We start from the raw sequence: 20049 nt of genomic DNA, 5'->3' as shown, positions 1-20049 counted from the left end.
CTGGAACAGAAGATCCTCTATACGATGCCTACCTTGGTGAGTAAACTGGCAGACAAAGGCACGTTTGGCATTACAGGGATGAGCACTGTTCTGTCCAGAGTGGTCCAGAGACACACACACATTTCCGTCCACCAGAGTGGCCCGATCCCTGGCTCCATCTTCACCCGGCTGAGCTTCGGAGCCGTTCACCCAGTGCAGAGTGCCTGGAGAGTCCACATCACTGAGACCCAGCCATGCCCCACGCTCCCTAAACAGGCAAATGCACAATGTCAGGATATAGAGTCATATACATATGTTAGTACCTATGTGTAATAACAATGACACGTACATGTTATAAGTATATACGTAGCTTATTGTCATAATAATGTGCTCTATAAGCAGCATAAGTAGCACTGTTTCGTATGTATTACATATAGATACTTATGTATATGTATTATATGTGTGTGTGTGTGTATATATATATATATATTTATATATATATATATATATAAAAAAGTATATGTAACATATTGTCCCATATGTACTCATACATAATAGTTCTCCTATGTACTACATAAATATATGTTAGTATCTACATGTGTATATATATATATATATATATATATATATATATAGGCACAAATAAATGATACAGCAATTTAATTCAAGATCCATTAGAAAGTCCATTATAGACATCAGAGCAGTATGAAATAAGTGAAATGAATGAGTCACAACAGTGAATGACCTGGTCTAAAAGCTCTAATGGCTGTGCTTATGACCATCTACACTCTAAACGCTAAACTGCCCTGAATCAGGATAACAGAATGTAATCAGCAGGGAAACTCAGGGGCTTCAAGGCCTTTTATTTATTAGGAATCACTCTGAAGTTTCATCTGCCTCTGATTTTTAAACCTAATCCTCCTAGTCTTCAGCGTCTGCAGCATGTAGTCAATGAAAATGGACAGTATTCTCAATGTGTTTCCCTGTGCTTGGTAAACAACAGAGACCTGTTGACTCAAGATACAGTTAGACTCCAATCAGTCTCATATTAGTGTGGTTTAAATTGACAAGTTTAATGTTCATTTCCTTCAAATCTCTTTGAATCTGAGCACACATGCAAACACACACACACACCCACACACACACACACACACCCTCATACACATACACACACACACACACACACACACACGCCAGCAAGTGCATGCACAACACTCTCCTCCATCACACACACACAGAGGAATGCAGGCACACACTGACTTTGTTTTGGTTTTTTCCTCTCAGGATCGTGTTTCTGAGGAACAGAGCCAAACGCTCACATCTGTGAAAGCTACAAATAACACAACAATAACACAATAAAAAACGACAGAGAGAAAAAAAAGAAAAAGATGAGAGAGAGAGAGAGAGAGAGGGAGAGAGAGAGAGAGAGAGAGAGAGAGAGACAGAGAGTGAAAGATAGAGAGAGAGAGAGAGTGAAAGATAAAGAGAAAGAGAGAGAAAATGAGAGAAAGAGATAGGGAGTGAAAGAGGGAAAGAGATAGACTAAGAGAGAGTGAAAGAGAGAAAGAGAGGGAGAGAGAGAGACAGACAGAGAGAGAGAGAGAGAGAGAGAGAGAGAGTTGTGCTATAAAAGGTCTGTGAGTGCGTTGATGAGTGTCTGTTCTTATGTAAGACTGAGGGGTGGAGACACTGAGAGTGAGTGTAAACGGTGTAAGAAGCCCATCTGGTACAGGTTACAGAGGAGAAGAGGGAAAAAATATGGGGGGCCGTTTAGGGTGAAATACACTGAAACACTTCTACACCCACCCACACACACACACACACACACTTGCACATGCAGTTATGAAACACTTGTACGTGTGTACAAGTGTTCGTACACACGTACAAAAACGTTAATGCCATCATAGCTGTGTTTCGGTGTGGAGAAGGGCCTGCGGTGAGAGAATGCACGACTCTAAAGAGTCAATACTCAATAAGGCTGCGTTCACATTACCAGGTTGAAGAGGCACAAATCCGATTTTTTGCCCTAATGTGACTCAGATCTGATGTTTTCAGGGCTGTGTGGACACAAATCCGATCTTTTCAAATCCGACCTGAGCCACTTTCATATGTGGTCCTGGATCGGATACGTATCCGATTCGTGACCATGTGACCTTAATGTGATGCTCAGATCGGAATTCATGTGATTTTTTTTCACCGCGCGTGACCATCATTCAGCGTTACCATGGCAGCAGCGCCGAACAGAAGTTAAAGCCTGTAAACGGTGGAAAAGCAGCTCATCTCACCTTCTTCTCCTTTGTCTCGCTCTAATAATGAAGCTGAGAGCTGATCAGAGTTAATTATCTACCCCGCGAAGCTCGTTCTGACCGTTTGCTGATGATGCACGTGATGCATTTCTCTCAGAATCTCTTAGGCCACTTTCACCTGCTGTGGGAACAAAGCCTAATTCTCGTTTCAAAAGAGTCTGAAGATTAAAGACACCAAGGAAGCGACGTTCTCACAGTCCCACCAACAACTCCTCAGCTCCTGGTGTTCTGATGGATTATCTTACCTTGTTGAAATGTCCTACTGTAGCGTTTATTTATAGGTAGCACTGCACACAACTACAGGTAGGATATAACATCTGTATAATAGAGTGAGGCTGAATGAACATTAAAAACACAGTAAAATGTCAGAAAAACTTACTATGCAATACTAATGTGTGCAGAGGCAACCAGACCACATCATGGGCAGGACAACTTGTAAGAAGACCGGAACAAACTGCTAATTCGATTTCATCTGAACGACAATCAGGTGTTGAAACAACTCACTCAGCTGAATTTGCAGGGTCGTCTACTATCCTCTCTGTCACCAACGATCCTCAAAGGCTGATTAAAACAGAAGTGCAGTTATTTGTTCATTCTGGGAGGTTTTCCAGAAACTCTTTTTTTCTCTGAGCTGCTGAGCATGCTCTTATTTTGAAAACCTCCTTCCTGCTTACAAATAAAGCCTTCATGTTACAATCAAATGACTTCCGGGCGCCCTGAAAGATGTGTATGAGCTGTATGTGTGTGTGTGTGCGAGCTTTTCAGCGTATTATACCCTAAACAGCCCCCTCATAAAAAACCTGTTCAAATTCACAACTTCTCTTTCTCTCACTCCCTCTATCTGTCTCTCTCCCCACCTCTCTCACATTCTCTCTCTCACCCCCTTTCATTTTTTCTCCTTTTCTCATTCTCTCTCTCCCTCTCTCTGTTCTCTCTCTCCCTCTCTCTCTCTCACACTCTGTTCTCTCTCTGGTCAGATTAATGATGGGTGTGGAGCAGCAGAGGGGAAATACACTCACTCACTCAGTACCACAGATAAACATGTATATGCTGGTGTCTCCTCCCATCAGGGGTGGAACATGTTTCCATAGCTGTGCTTCTGCAGATGTGGAACAGTGTGTGTGTGTGTGTTCTCCAAAGACTTCACTCCATGTTCCTCACTCCAGTCTCTCTCACACCCCACGGTGGTTCTTCAGCTAATCCCTGCAGAGCGGTGCTCCAGAAGTTTCCTACATGTGCTCTTCACGCCTGCAGAACTCCACTCAACTCATCTTACTGAATTCCACTGACGTTCACCCCATTTACACCATGTTCTAGAACATTCATTATCATTTATAATGTTCTAGAAGGTTTCCCTCATTCACACTGTTCTATAATGCCCTCTCCATCCACACTGTTCTAGAATGCCCTCTCCATCCACACTGTTCTAGAATGCCTTCTCCATTAACACTGCTCTAGAATGCCCTCTCCATTCACACTGTTCTAGAATGTCCTCTCCATTCACACTGCTCTAGAATGCCCTCTCCATCCACACTGTTCTAGAATGCCCTCTCCATCCACAGTGTTCTAGAATGCCTTCTCCATTCACACTGTTCTAGAATGTCCCTCCCCATTCACACTGTTCTAGAATGCCTATCCCATTCACATTGTTCTAGAATGTCCTCTCCGTGCACACTGCTCTAGAATGCCTTCTCCATTCACACTGTTCTAGAATGTCCCTCCCCATTCACACTGTTCTAGAATGCCTATCCCATTCACATTGTTCTAGAATGCCCTCCCTATTCACACTGTTCTAGAATGTCCTCTCCATCCACACTGTTCTAGAATGCCCCTCCCGATTCACACTGTTCTAGAATGCCTATCCCATTCACATTGTTCTAGTATGCCCTCCCTATTCACACGGCTCTAAATTGTTCCAATTCCATTCACACTGTTCTAGAATGTTCTCTTCATTCACAGTGTTCTGGAATGCGCTCCACCATTCACACTGTTCCAGGGCTTTCACCCCATTTCACACTGTTCCAGAATGTATCTTTGGAAAAAATGAACAAATGTTCAGTAGATGTTTTAAAAAAAATCTAATTACGGACACGTCCTTACATATGGTGTTCTTAAGGGGCCTTGAGGCTGCAGCTTTAGCATTAGCTAGTAAACGATCTCTAGTTCAGCCTAGTCAGTTGTAGCTGCCTTAACAATAGCTGATAGTGCTACGTAAAAGACACAGGTCGCTAGGCTAGCTGCACTTTTTTTATAGTGTTGTTGGTGATTAAAAAACACATAGAAAACACCTAGAAAATACTTGTGACCAACCACTACAACATTCAAACAAATGTACAAAAATGTACATTAGCATAGCTAAAAACAGTAGTAGCAGCACCTCATAGACCGAATTTTGGGCATTTTATAGACAACAGCATGTTATAGAGTGTCAAAAACTGTGTGACTATTTGAGATTATTTAGCAGTTCAATACAGTTTGAGGCAAAGCTGTGATGATTTTATGCACTTTGCACAAAGCTAACTGCTAGTTATTAGCTTCTATTGCTTGTACGATACATTAGCTCTGTAGCTCCACTGCGAAACTAAAGAAGTAAGCTTGTCTTGGCAGGGATGACAAGGAAAATGCTGTGAAAGAGATTTTTTGGCCAGATTCTTTTGCAATTCTGTTGTCCTTCTTTGTTTGGTTGTACACATCCTTGTTGTGAGTGAAAGTACTGGCGGAGAGAAAACCAAATTTGTAAAATTCCTGATGTTCTCTGTGGACTGAAACATGGTCGTTAGACAAATACCTAAAGAACAAAGAATAACCTGAAGCACCCTCAGCGACACAACTGGAGTCGACTTCGTAACCGTGGCAACAGGTCAGAAAGGTGGACAGAGGCCTCAGGGAGGACGATGAGGGACCTCTCGCTGATAAAATGTTGCTAAGCAACCACTGTTTGCATATCTATCTGACAAAGACATTTAAGTAAAATTAAAACGTCTTCTTTTATAACAGAGCTCAAAGTTATGTTCAAAAGGTCTGTATGATTTTCACCATATCTCCCATGTGTGTCGTGTATATATGGAAGCCTTTACTGGTATGAGAAACCATTTTGAGCACTACTGATATTAGAGGCATCAAATGATTGTTTTCGTTTCATAATGAAACTACTTCATGAATGTGCAGGAGTTAAGGGCCCTAAACTTTGCGGCATTTTATGTGGTAAAAGTGGATAAAATAAGCTGTGAAAATGGGCTTGTCCTGCAGAGTCATCTTGGCACATTATAATTAGATCACAGCTGTAGGTCATTAATACGCTCTGTTATTATATACAGTTATGGGAGAAAAAGAGTTGAAAATGAACCCTTAGGAATCTTTAGTGAAGAGATGTTTTAAACAGTCAGGGTCAGTGATGGAAAAAAGCAGGATAATGACCCATTGAAAAGAGCGTAATTAGCCTCCACTCAGTTCTGGTGTGGGTTTGACCTGCTGTGTAAAAAAAAACAATTCCTCTTCAGAATTCCACTGAAAGGCAACATTTACATTTCAGGACATTTGGCAGACGCTCTTATCAAGAGCGACTTACAATTGGACCTTTTTTTTTTCCACAGGTAGGTGGAGGTAGTGTTAGAAGTCTTGTATCTCAAACATCCTATAGCGTAGGATGTTTACCCAGGCAGGGATTGAACCCCCGTCTGCAGCATAGAAGGTAGAGGTGTTACCAGAGCTGGTTTATGAGGAGCCTGGCCACTTCCTATTTCCCCTGTTATATCAAAAACAGGACTGCTGAACAGCAGAGGGCCTCCAAGGGAGTCCTCAATGAATGGGAGTGAATGGAGCTCAACGACTAAAAACGAAAAGTTAAAACAGTTTCTAATCACTGAACCAGAGCGTTTCTTTAATTCTAGAAAGTAGAAGGATGGATTTCACTAAAAAACAAAGAAAACTCACCTATATATTTCCTTTTTCTACAGCAAACGGGTTTTGGGCAGCAGGAGGCGGGCTTTACTGCTAGAGCGTGATGATTGATTGGCATCGGAGCAGCTCATTGGTTGTTCTCGCCCACAGACGTCATGAACGTACATGAGGCGCCGTTTTAAACTCCTATAACTCGAGTTTAAAAGAGTTAAAAAGCTCTTAAAATATAACAGCAGTGTTAAATGTTTGACACTGTTCTGTATTCATGAAATGATTGTATTCTTTTACATTAAAAATGCATTTATAAACTATGATTTTGCTCAAATGCTCCATATTAACCCATCCATTTTGGACTCACTCAGGAGCGCCCTCTAGCGTTTGAGAAACCCGGAAGACATTGCAGAGTGTAAAGTAATTCTCATCTCTACAGGTTCTCTGGTGTTACCCACTACACTATACCAACCACAACACAGCCTGATCAAAAGACATTTCAGAGAAAAGCAGAAGTGTGATTCCTAAACACCTGGACATCAATCAGTCCACACCTACACGCCTTCAGCCACACTATCTGGCAGTCTGACAAACGAATCAGGGTTTGGCTGATGCCAGGAGAACACAACCTGCCTAAATGTATGGCGACAACTGTAAAGTTTGTTTGAGGTGGGATAATGGGTCAGGGACCCAGGGAGGGTTTCTCATGGTTTGGGCTCCACAGTCCCAGTGAAGGGAAATATTAATGCTACAACATACAATAACATTCTAGTCCAGGGGTCGCAACCCAAACGTTAAAAAGAGCCATTATGTCCATTTTATCATCTTGGCTGTAAATATGTCTCAGTATGTGCTGATGTGCTAGCACAGGATAAAAATATGATATAAATTAAAATGCAGACTTACTTTGCTCTGCTTTAAGCTGTAGCTCAGCTATAGCTGCTTTTCTCGCATCTCCAGCAGGAAACTTTTCCTCAAAAGTGGAACAGCTTCTTGTAAAATGTCTCTCAACGTTCAACTTTTTACGAGGCTGAAATCAGATTCTCAATGGCCAGCTTCTTGTTCACATTCTCCCGTTCCACCTTTAATGGTGCCCGAGGTGCCAGAATATAACTGTTGCACCATTTAAGGTGGAATGGAAGAATTCAAACAATAAGCTGGCAAACGAGAAGCTGACTACAGCTTCGCAACTTGTTAGTGTTTGACAGTTTCTTGTTGCAGATTAAACATATCAAGAAACCAGCGGGAGTGATTATAAACGCAAATAAATCCATTCGTCTCCAAATCATCAATGTTAGTTTTGCAGTTCCACTAGCTACTAGCTAGACGAGATTGTTGTCTGCGCTGTGACCAGCGGTCTGTGCGCCAACCTTCAGGGCTAAAAGGTGAGGTTAGTAGTTCTACATTAACTCCAGCGTTTAAGACCATTTAGTGTTAAACTGTGTTGATCGATCAGCAGAGCTTTATTTTACTGTAGAGGAGGATTATTTCATTTTTACCTAAAAATCTAATTCTGCTGTGGAGCCGCAACAGGGCAGTAAAAGAGCCGCATTGCCGAACCCTGTTCTAAGGAAAAGTGTGCTTGCGTTCAGCCTCGTAAAGGAGTGGTTTACAAGTTTGGTGTGGAAGAACTTGACAGGCCTGCACAGAGTCCTGACCTCAATCCCCGTCCAACACCTTTAGGATGAACTGGAACAGCATCTGCGAACCAAGTCTTTTCTCTAGACATCCATGCCAAAGCACACTAATGCTCTTGTTGCTGAATGGAAGCAAATCCTCACAAGAATGTTACAACATCTAGTGGAAAGCCTGCCCACAAGAGTAGTGGCCATTACCGCAGCACCCATAGTGCTGGAATGAGATGCTCAAAAAGCACATATGGGTCAGATGATGGAGTGTCTACATAGTTTTGGCCATGTAGTGTACTTCAAAATGGAAGAAATCCAGCACTATTACTGTTTTCACTGAGAGTGCGTGACCTACAAGAATCAGTCCAAGGACACACTATACAGCTGAAGATATGACACTGTAAAATAAGTGTGTTGTTTGTTTAAAAACACTTTAGATGACCATAAAGATGAGCATGTAATCTAAAAACACAGTAATATTTTACTATATTTTTAAGGTTTTCTCTCTTTATTTAATACCCCTGTGAGGGAAAAGGTTAAAGTGGCTTAAAGCGGCTTTTAGTACATTCAGCCACGTTAAGCTTTTGCCCTTGTAATGATGTTAAAGAGCTCATATCTTACATTTTTTTGTGTTTTATTTTCTTCTTATGACATCTGTGTGGACTTACATTTTTTTTTACATGGCCATTTTCCCGACCTGTCCACAGCATCTTACAGTTAAACAGGCTGTTTTTTGCTACTGTGACTTTAAGACTGATATATGTAAATGAGCTGTGTTCTGATTGGCTGCCCTGTATTTTGCCTCATTGAAAAAGCAGTCCGGGCTAAAATTCTCCTTATAATTTCAGCGTGAATGGGCGGAGCTAAACCGCTGTAGGCGGAATAGGCGGATACATGTAAAGGTGTTTTATTTTGTGACATCACAAAATCAGTGAATTCAAAGCAGCCTGTTTTTTCAGCTTGTTTCCTTAATTGGACTCTATGCAATGAGTGAATGGTACATCTAACACGTTAACACTGAGTGCGTTTACATGCACTTAATACTCTGATAACTGCAGAAAATCAGATTTTGTCAGTAATCTGATCAAAGAGTTTACATGCACTTGAGTAATCAGATAATGGGAAATTCCGGGTTTACATGAGTAGTAATCAGTAATCAGAGACAGTAATCAGATTTCTGCTTTGCAACCAGCCAATAAACTCACAGAAGAAGACATGACGTAAACGTAACGTAAAACTCAAACTTCATGTCGTGGCTTTTTTTTTCAAACACTGTGCCACTTTACCTGAAACAATGAACATACGTCATCTAGAAGATGAAGAATATTTAAATCCTTCATTTCGGCAAGGAGGTAGTCGGTTTCAGAGTCACTCCAAAAGTGTTCTGCTGTGTCTCTGCTGTGCAGTAACGCTGCTGGCTTACTTCTGCTACCGCGGACTGTTTTCGCACATGCTCAGACTGAGAAATCCGAAAGAAATCAGAGTAAGAGTTTACATGCACTGAGAAATCTGATTACTGAGCTAAAATCCAGCTCTCTTTATCAGATTTCTTAATCAGATTTCTAGGCCAGGTTGAGCTTTTTTTAGAATGTCCTAGAGGGCACATTCATGAGGAAACAGCAGGAACCAGCACTTCTTTGTGTTGATCTAAATTAAGTTAAACACAGCATCTCTCTCCATCTTTCTCTCTCGCTACTATTTAAGTCCTCAAATCCATTATCGCCCCCTTGCCACTGCTTTCAACAGCTGTATTCTGTTTTTTTTCCCCCCAAAAAAAAAAAAAATTCCAAAAGGAAAGAAGCACAGATAGCTGTATAAAGAGGGTGGAAAAAAGAGGCGATGGGGAGGGACACAGAGACCTTTCTCAAAAGCCTCTGCGCTCTGCAGTTGCTACTCTAAATTAGATGCTGCGATATGCGCACGCACACGCGTACGACCACACGAGTTCAAAGTAAACTGCAGGAATGCACATAGTTTACAGTCCAGATGGGGTCTGCAGCAAACTCACACAAAAGGCACCGTAAAGCTGTTTGCTGTGACGCACGTCGCAGCGGTCTAGAACATTCTTCTGTCAACATCACAGCACCACAGGCAGATACTGCAGGAGAAATCCTCTACACAGGCATCATAAAGCTCTCTGGTATGCTGTACGGCTGCTACTCACTGATAGGACACGAATATTCACGTCTTTAATGACTGAGAGAAGTCTTTCTCAGGCTAAAGGTCAAAGGCTGTGACCACTAAGCAAAAGAGCTGCACTGGGAAGTTTGCTTTGAGAAACATTAAAAGGAACAATAACAAATTACCAGTAAGAATCTTCTAAATCTTCTTAACAGAAATTTTCTAAAGATTATCTACAGGAAATTTGCTGCTTTAGTTTTGGGGCTATGAGGCTAACGTAGCTAACGAGTAATGGAAGCTTAAACACACTAACTAGCATCAGGCTAAACTGCATACCTAAATAATCACACGCTTGCCTCAAGTTGGACAGAAGTAAGGATATAATTCAGGTGTCTAGATGACGCTACTCCTGTTTTTAGATATGTTCATGTACTTTTGTTCTTTTTTGCACATTTGTTTTAATATTGTTGTGGTCAGTCACCAGCATTTGCCAGAGAGAAGTTCAGACATAATCATTACACATTAACTTTTCATAAGCCGACATTGTGAGCTTTTTTATCTGATACTGAAAAACAAAAAATTAAAAATGTGTAATAAAAAATAAAACAAACAGAACATTGTGTCTGGTCCAATGGCATGTAGATTAATCAACTAGTCTACATGTACACAGGTATGTTTTAAAACGAGGGTTTGTCTCCTTCGTTTTAAAAAAAAATCCTTTTGACATTAAACGATTCCTCAGACTAATGGAGAATGTGCTGTATATGGTTCTATATAGAACCTTTTTGAAAATGGGTCTATGTAGCACCAAAAAGGATTCTTACATTGTAATGATGTCAAGCTTGTAACAACAGATGCTATATAGAACCCTTTTCAAAAAGGTTCTACATAGAACCATGCACAGCACATGCTCCATCAATCTGAGGAACCATTCCATGATGCAAAGAACCAACTAGGCAAAGTGCTCTTTGAGTGTTCATGGTTCTATATAGTACCATTTTCTATTTGTGTAGGGGTCGAGGGTCAAAAAGCCAAATATAATATACAAATAAAGACGGTAAACATGACCCAAGCTGACCGTCTGTGTGTACTTACTGTGTGATATGAGGGGCGAGCAGACTCCGGACATCCGGAGTTCTGATCGTGGCCAGTTCTCCTCCACGAGCGGAACACTGACGGCGAGCTTCGGACCAGCTGAACTCGCCCGGAACCAGCTGGAAACAGCGCAAAGAGTCTGCATGACGCACAGCCTCCGGCACACACAGTGGCTCCGCTACACACAGACAGAAAGAAGAGCGGAAAAATATTACAATAACATTCTGATGCTTAATGAGCCCCCTGACCAACCAATAGGCATTTCTCTGATCAATCTTTGGGTGTTTTGATGAATCAAGGTACATGGAGAATCATGGAAGTTCACAAGTGACAAAACATCGGGATCCCAAGATGGTCCTTGCTCTCTCCCATCACTCAGCGTGGTTCCCTAAAGGACTTTTCATGCACAAGTTTTTAAACAGAACCTTTTTTGTAAATGAAATAGTCGAGTGGAAAGAACCTCTTTAAAATTTAAAGAACATCCAATAGCAAAAAAAAACAATTAAAACTACACTATGTAAGTTTTGGGGATTTGGAGACCCCTCTGGCCGAAATGTGTAATTGCACACTGTGCTCCAAAGCCTAGGCTGCAGCCAAGGTATGTCGGGTCCCCGGTAGGACTGTCCCATGAAGACTCCTCCTTAGTAGCCTATCGGTCACACAAATGGAACAGTCCTAACGAGGCTGACGTCACCAGAGTGGCGCGAAACTCGTGAGGGAACTGGTGAGAGAAAACGGCATTGTGTTTGTTGCTTTTTCATTTCATCATGGAAATGGAGGAGATGTTCCTTTGTAGTACGATAAACTACATATATACAAACACTTCTAAATAAAATATGATATAGGAACAATATAGGATACATGGATGATATACGATATATGGACGATATATGATATATACAGACGAAAGCTTTAATTAATCAGTCATTTTACACTTTATAAGGCAACAAAGACGAATTCAAGGACATGAACAACTTAGATTTTAAAACAAGTTCTGCTCCAACGGGTTTTCTTTCCATTTGCTTTCTATTTTCATGGTGCGGTTTTTTTCCTTCGCGTCATTCGTGCTCAGAGAACTGTGGGTAACTGAAGGTCTTGAACGATACATCTGACGCATCCTTGAAATCACTCCGAACACAGGCTGCACACTGAGGCTGTAAGGGTCCTTCAGTTTGGAACGGCCTGCTACGATGTCTCTCTCTCTCTCTCTCTCTCTCTCTCTCTCCCTCCCTCTCTCTCTCTCTCTTCCCCTCACTAACTCTAACACATCCAGCACCCCTCTCTTTCTCTCCCCTCTCGCTCGGTGCTCCCTCATACTCTCCTGGGATTACTTCCTCACTCTCTTATCTGCTCTCTCAAAGCAAACAATGATGGACGGACTGACGCTGAGTCACCAAAAAAACAAATGAGCGCAGAGACGCATCTTCACATGACTATGGAAGGCAGAGATAGAGAGAAACGGCTGATCGGGAAAAGAGGATAAAAGGATTATTCCTTACAGCCTTCAATCTCTCTGTAACAAACACGGCTTCAGCCACTGTCAAACAGATTAGAGGTTTGTTTGTCTGAGTGCCTGTGAGGACACATGCAGAGCTTCTGTTAGAAAATGTCTGATGGAGAATGTTGACTCTGTTGAGAATGGAGAGACTTAACTCAGTGAATCTGTACAAAGAGGTACTTACGTATGCATATAATATAGTAACATAATATATAATATATAATATAGTAACATAATATATAGGTACATACAGCACTGAAAGTCAGACCACCTTTCAGCTATTTAACACAGTCAAAACAGCCTTCAAGTACATGGAGACTAGATATGAGATAATCCACCTGCATAAGGAAAAAGAGTGAAATAAACAAGAGTTCAAAAAAAGTGATTAAAGCTACAGAGAAAATGAGACTCCTAACAACCACCTGGAAGACCTGGTAGACACCAAAACTGTCCCCATCAGATAAACAGCACTTAAAGCTTTCATCTCTGAGAGAGAGGAGAAAATCAAGCTCCACTCTGGATTCAGATCTGAAAACATCCACAGGAGTTTCTGTCCATCCTTCCACTGTGAGACACTCAGCACTATGAGTCTGAAAGGATGTGTAGCTGTTAAGAAGCTCTTACTGAGAAAAGGAGACACATCAAACAAAGAAGCTGCTGGTGTTTCTCAGAACAATGGACTGACCACTCTAGAGTCCAGACCTCAACATCACTGAATGTGTTTGGGGTTGTTTGGATTGTGAGAAGCAGAAAATGTTAAACCAACTTCGAAGACTGAACTTTGGAGGTGTGGAAAACATCCCTGCAGATTTATCTGAGAAACTGAAAGTGAGTCTCCTGAAACATGTAATGTTACACTTAGTTGTTGGGCTTCTGTATAATTTTCTGTTAAATATGTTTTCTGTGTTTTTCCTGATGCTGAAAAATGCATAACTTCCAAATAAATAAATGAAGGGTGGACTACACACACACACACACACACACACACACACTCACACACACACGCACGCACACACACACACACACACACACACACACACACACACACACACACACACACAAAGATGGGATGGTATTTGAGCCACTTTTCAGATCCTTTTGCAATTATTAAAGATGACTTTCAAAATGTTCAGTTAACTACAATAAACACACTCACATCCCTAGTCAGTGTGTGTGTGTGTGTGTGTGTGTGTGTGTGTGTGTGTGTGTGTGTGCGTGCGTGTGTGTGCGCGCGCTCCTCTCTCTCACCTCTGGCCACCTCCTCTCCATCCTTCCGGATGGTCCAGTCCACAGCCAGGCCCATTCCGCCCCAGTTCACCAGAGTCACTGCCTCCTCCAGGCTCTGATTGGCCACCAGCAGTGATGGACAGTGGAGCTCCAGTCTCGGGGGCAGTTCCACACTGACCTCCACCTCCGTGGTAACCTCTCTGTGGGCTGCCGTGGTGCTGAGCCGCACCCTGTAATGTCCCGGGACGCCGTATTTGTGCTGCGCTGCAGTGGTGGGGCTCGAGGTGTTGAGGCGGGGTGAAAGGTCACCGAAGTCCCAGGACAGAGAGACGGGCAGCACAGACGAGGAGGCGGTCAGGACGGCCTCAGAGTGGACGATGGTGCGGACCGCTGACAAATTAACTGAGAAGTTCACCTGCGCAGACAAGAGTGGTTTCAGATACATGAATATGAAGCGCTTTCAAAAGTTTATACCACTGTAAGAGGAATATTATTTATTATGTTATTTATTGTTTTATTTATATTCTAGTTTTATTGAACAATTTCATTGTAAATTATTTTAAAATCACTCAATTATTTTGCTACTACACTAAAAACAAAAAATGAGATCTCTATCAGTGCTCAATCCTGGGAACAGTAAATAAATACATAAACAAGTAAACGTTAAAGAACGTTGTTTTTGAAAATTAGGTTCAGGTCTCATTCAAGAGAAGTAATTCTTTCAAAGTCACTGTTAGCATGATTTCATGGAAAAGTACAGCATTTATTCCTGCTGTGGATGTTTAGGTAGCTAGATTACAACTGAATCAACAACATCAGGTTAGGTAGCTGGCTTACCTTTGAATCAACAAAGTATGGTTAGGTAGCTAGTATTAGCTACGGAAGCTGGCTTACTATTGTATCAATCCAATCAGGTTATTTAGCTAGTTTTATCTAGAGGAGCTAGATTAGCAGCGGGGCAACAAAATCAGGTTATTTAGCTAGTTTTATCTAGAGGAGCTAGATTAGCAGTGGGGCAACAAAATCAGGTTATTTAGCTAGTTTTATCTAGAGGAGCTAGATTAGCAGCGGGGCAACGAAATCAGGTTATTTAGCTAGTTTTATCTAGAGGAGCTAGATTAGCAGCGGGGCAACGAAATCAGGTTATTTAGCTAGTTTTATCTAGAGGAGCTAGATTAGCAGCGGGGGCAACGAAATCAGGTTATTTAGCTAGTTTTATCTAGAGGAGCTAGATTAGCAGCGGGGCAACGAAATCAGGTTATTTAGCTAGTTTTATCTAGAGGAGCTAGATTAGCAGTGGGGCAACAAAATCATGTTATTTAGCTAGTTTTATCCAGAGGAGCTAGATTACCAGTGGGGCAACAGAATCAGGTTATTTAGCTAGTTTTAGCTACAGGAGGATTTGCGGCAACAAATCAGGTTCTATAAAGCAACTGCTAACAAAGTTAGCACTAGCTAGCAATAGCTAACTACACTACCGTTCAAAAGTCTGAAATCAAGTAACTTTTAGATAATTTGTCAAAAACATTTTTGTAAAAAGATAATTACATTATATTAGTTATCATTTAAGAATGTCTTGTTTCTAAAACGCGTATCGTAATGAATAAAAATATCTAAATATACATTTTTGGTGCCTAAATTAAACAAAGCAAAGTGTACATTGTATTAGTTATTACTGTATAACAAAAGAAAATTATTAATATATCAAGTGATCCCACCTTTTGAACAGTTGTGTATCGCAATTCAATACACAGCTGGAAAGCTCTAATGCTACTGAAGTTAGTGCTGACAGAATGTATGACTTTCAAAATGTGAGAATAATATATAAAACAACAAAATTTTGTTTTGCAAAAGCAGTTTTAAAAACTGACTGAAAGATTACCTTTCAAAGGATATGTTCACATTACCAGGTTGAAGTGGCACAAATCTGATGTTTTGCCCTAATGTGACTCAGATCTGATGTTTTCAGAGCTGTGTGGACACACAAATCTGATCTTTTCAAATCTGACCTGAGCCACTTTCATATGTGGTCCTAGATCAGATACGTATCCGATTCGTGGCCGTGCGACCTTAATGTGATGCTCAGATCAGAATTTGTGTGCTTTCTTTCCCACTGTGTGTGCGCCATCATTCAGCGTTACCGTGGCAGCAGCGCCAAACAGAACTTAAAGCCTGTAAACGGTGGAAAAGCAGCTCATCTCACCTTTTTCTCCTTCGTCTCGCTCTAATAATGAAGCTGAGAGCTGATCAGAGTTAATGATCTTCTCAGCGAAGCTCGTTCTGCTCGTTAGTCTGTTTGCTGATGATGCATGTGATTCATTCACGTGACGTTACTGAGTAGGATGAGCTCATGCGGCTCATTTCAGGACGCCGGTTCGTCACATTAATGATTTGAATCATTAAACGAGTGTGAACCATCGTGTCAGAGAGATCGGATTTGAGCAAAAAATCAGATTTGAACAAAGAGGCTTGTAATGTGAACGTAGCTTACGATGTTGTGACATAAAAAGCAGACCCTGCAATAATTTAGCCTGTTGTGTGAATCTCCTAACCTGAATGCAGCTGATTTAATGTCGAACATTATTCTTAATGTTGTATTTTTAATATTTCACTCGCTCAGTTGAGTCACACACCTGGAAGACGTCCCGTGCGACGGTCAGTCCGCACTCCCTCATTACGCGCTGGTCAGAGCAGGCAGCGGAGCACTGCGCCTCGCTGATGCGGTTCGGCTCTGAGTTGGTGCTGCACAGACACTCGCCCCACGTCCCCAGACCTCCATACAGCTGCTTATCAAAGAAACATCTGGAGTTACACTCCTCCCGCGAGAAGTTCCCCGCTGCCGAGAATGAGAAGATCACCAGCTCGGTGCCCCCTGGATGACCACTGTCCTGCAGACAGCCTGCATAGTACAGCTCTGAGAGAGAGAGAGAGAGAGGAGAAATGATGAATATCTATGGTACTGATAGCAGAGATGTGGTCAGCTTTGCTGTTGAAATGCTTTTTAACCCCTCAAACGGCAACTGTATTTGGAACAGAGCTTTAATCAGGCCTAAAATGTTGGTCCAAACCTGAAAACAGCCTGAAAACCTTCATTCTGAACTCACACGCTGCCAGTGGAGAACTCTAGACTCTCAAAAAGGACACTTCACTGTCACTGGGGCTGTGTCCTCAAAAGTATGTTCTGTGAAGGTACATTTTTTGTTCATCAAGGTACAAACAATGTAAATGTTCCCTCAAAGGTACAACAGTGGTTTTAAGGTCTGATCGTGAAGCTTAAATAAGTTTTTTTCCCAGGTGAAAAGTTCGTATTTGTACCTTTTCATAAATGTTTTAAAACAGAACAGTAAAATAAAAGCCTGGAGACGAGACGGGGTGTGTGGAGTCAGTACAGCTTAGAAAATATCATTTCAGTGGATTATGGGACAATTATGCTCCCTGACTAAAGGTACTGAGATGTACCCTTGAGGGTCCCACCCCAGTGACAAAAGGGGTCCAGCCCCAGGGACAGTTTACTACCTTTTTTTCTGAGAGTGTGGGGAATATAACCGCACCAAATTCTATTGCAGTTATACTTTTTAAAGCCCTATTCGGACAGGATTAGTTTTACATGTGAAGGTGGGGTAATGCCATTTTACCAGTGTTTCTTAATGAATGTGTTTACATGCACTTAATAATCCAGTAACGGCAGAAAATCGGATTTTGTCAGTAATCTGACCAACACATTTACATGCACTTCAGTAATCAGATAATAGTAAACTCCAGTCTACATGAGTCAGACAGTAATCAGATTTCTGCTTTGCAACCAGCCAATAAACTCAACAGAAGAAGACGTGATGTAAACATAACGTAAAAATCTCAAACTTCATGCTGCAGCTTTATTTTTTAAAAACATCACGTCACTTTACCTGAAAATATGAACATACATCATCTAGAAGATGAAGAATATTTAAATCCTTCATTTCATCAAGCATTAACCTGCCTTCCGCCCAATGACAGCTGGGATAGGCTCCAGCACCCCACCGCGACCCAGAAGGATAAGCGGTTTAGATGATGTATGTATGTATGTATTTCATCAAGCATGTACTTGGTTTCTGTGTCGCTCCAAAAGTGTTTTGCTGCGTCTCGCGGTAACGCTGCTCGCTTATTTCCGGTACTGCGGTCTGTTTTTGCACATGCTCAGACTGAGAAATCCGAAAGAAATCAGAGTAAGAGTTCACATGCACTGAGAAATCTCATTACTGAGCTAAAATCCAGCTCTCTTTATCAGATTTCTTAATCGGATTTCTAGATCAGAGTGTGCTGTTTACATGACCATTTTGAATAATCAGATAACTGCAGAAATCCAGTTCTGATCGGATTATTGAGTGCACGTAAACGCAGTCAGTGATTTTAGTTCCATCTGAACGTGCTTTGTCAGTTTTTAGAGACTGCACGCTCTGTAAAACGACTCTGGTTGCCTTTAACTTCTACAAAATAAGACATAGAAATAAACTTTGCTTGTATTAATCCTGTGTGAATCCACATGATGGTATAGCCGCTACCGTATTCTGTGGAAAAGGAGTTTCTTAAGCATGATTCACTCAAAAAAGCGTTTACTTGTCTTTTCTCTGGCTAAAATCAAGCCGATATATTCTGTCCCAGCTCAATTTTACATCTCAGAACATTAAAATGTAAAATTTACAGAAAAACTTTTGATTTTATGAGGTAATGTTGAGTGCTGGCTATGAACTCCCAAGCTAACGACAATGCTAATGCCACACTGCATTCACTTAAGGCAGCGAGACAGACAGTTGGGGTAAACAGAGCTGTTTTCACGCGTTTTCTACTCTTTTCTGGAGTGAACGCAGTGAGTAAATGGAGTAGCCACTCCCAGCTCTGTCATTTATAACAAGATTATCCCATGTGAGTTGGTCATAAACATTACAGACATCCTGTGATAAACATTACTCACATCCCCATGGAAAACCAATCCCATCCGAGCAGTGCTTAAGTTGCACTGATGTCATGTAGCCCATCCTGACTACAGGCGATTCATTTCTTTTTGTATTTTAAAAAGTTTAGTGATTAAAAGGTACAGATATGTACTTTTCCCCTAGGAAGGTGAATGTAGTGCATCTTTAAAATTAATTTAAGGTACAACCCCATTTCCAAAAAAGTTGGGACGCTGTGCAAGATGTAAATAAAAACAAAATGCAATGAAGTGCAAATCATTTAAACCCTATATTTCACTGAAAACAGTACAAAGAAAATTTTATTGCTTTTTGAAAGATATTTGCCCATTTTGAATTTGATGACAACCACACGTTCCAAAAAAGTTGGGATGGGGGCAAAAGGCAAAAGGCTGGTAAAGTTGTGTAAGGCTAAAAAACACCTGGTGGTTGATTGGCAACAGGTCAGTAACATGATTGGGTATAAAAGAGCATCTCAGAGCGGCGGAGTCTTTCAGAAGTAAAGATGAGGAGGGTTCACCACTCTGTGAAAGACTGTACGATCAAATAGTGCAACAATTCAAGAATAACATTTCTCAACGTAAAATAGCAAAGAACTTTTGCTTTTCATCATCTACGGTACATAATAACATTAAAAGATTCAGAGAATCTTAAGAATCTGTATGTAAAAGGGACAAGAACAAAAACCAGTATTTGCTGGCCGTGATCTTTGGGCCCTCAGGTGGCACTGCATTAAAAACAGATATGATTCTGTAGTGGAAATCACTGCATGGGCTCAGGAAACATTTCTGAAAAACACTGTCTGTGAACACAGTTCATCACTGCATCCACAACTGTAAGTTAACACTCTAAGATGCAAAGAAGAAATCATATATAAACAGGATCCAGAAATGCTGCCACCTTCTCTGGGCCCGAGCTCATTTAAAATGGACTAAGGAGAAGTGGAAACGTTTTACAAGTCAACATTTGAAATTCTTTTTGGAAATCATGGACACTGTCCTCTGGGATAAAGACCACTCAGCTTGTTATCAGTGCACAGCATCAGTGCTCCAATACAAAAGCCAGTATTCATGATGGTATAGGGGGGACATTAGTGCACATGGCATGGGTGACGTGCTCATCTGTGAAGGCACCATTAATGCTGAACGATATATACATGTTTTAGCAACATATGCTGCCATCCAGATGACGTCTTTTTCAGGGAAGGCCTTATAAGGATTATTTCAGCAACACAATGTCAACCCACATTCTGCATGTATTACAACAGCATTACTCCATATTAAAAGAGTCCCAGGTGGTAAACTGACCTGCCTGCAGTCCAGACCTGTCACCCACCAATAACATTTAGCACATTT

The 20049-nt window shown here is 41.3% G+C and overlaps 1 protein-coding gene across 1 annotated transcript in view; it reads right to left on the bottom strand.

Annotated features, from left to right (window-relative positions):
- The window catches only part of pkd1a (polycystic kidney disease 1a), a 182441-nt gene that overhangs the window by 111119 nt on the left and 51273 nt on the right, over nt 1–20049 (bottom strand). The window contains 4 exon segments of the mRNA XM_036557614.1: nt 33–247; nt 11021–11198; nt 13767–14160; nt 16379–16659. Coding sequence (XP_036413507.1) covers nt 33–247; nt 11021–11198; nt 13767–14160; nt 16379–16659 — 1068 coding nt within the window.

Source organism: Colossoma macropomum, unplaced genomic scaffold (assembly GCF_904425465.1).
Source record: "Colossoma macropomum unplaced genomic scaffold, Colossoma_macropomum, whole genome shotgun sequence".
Taxonomy (NCBI): domain Eukaryota; kingdom Metazoa; phylum Chordata; class Actinopteri; order Characiformes; family Serrasalmidae; genus Colossoma; species Colossoma macropomum.
Note: the sequence above shows the minus strand (reverse complement) of the source record. Positions and strands in the feature narration are given on the sequence as shown.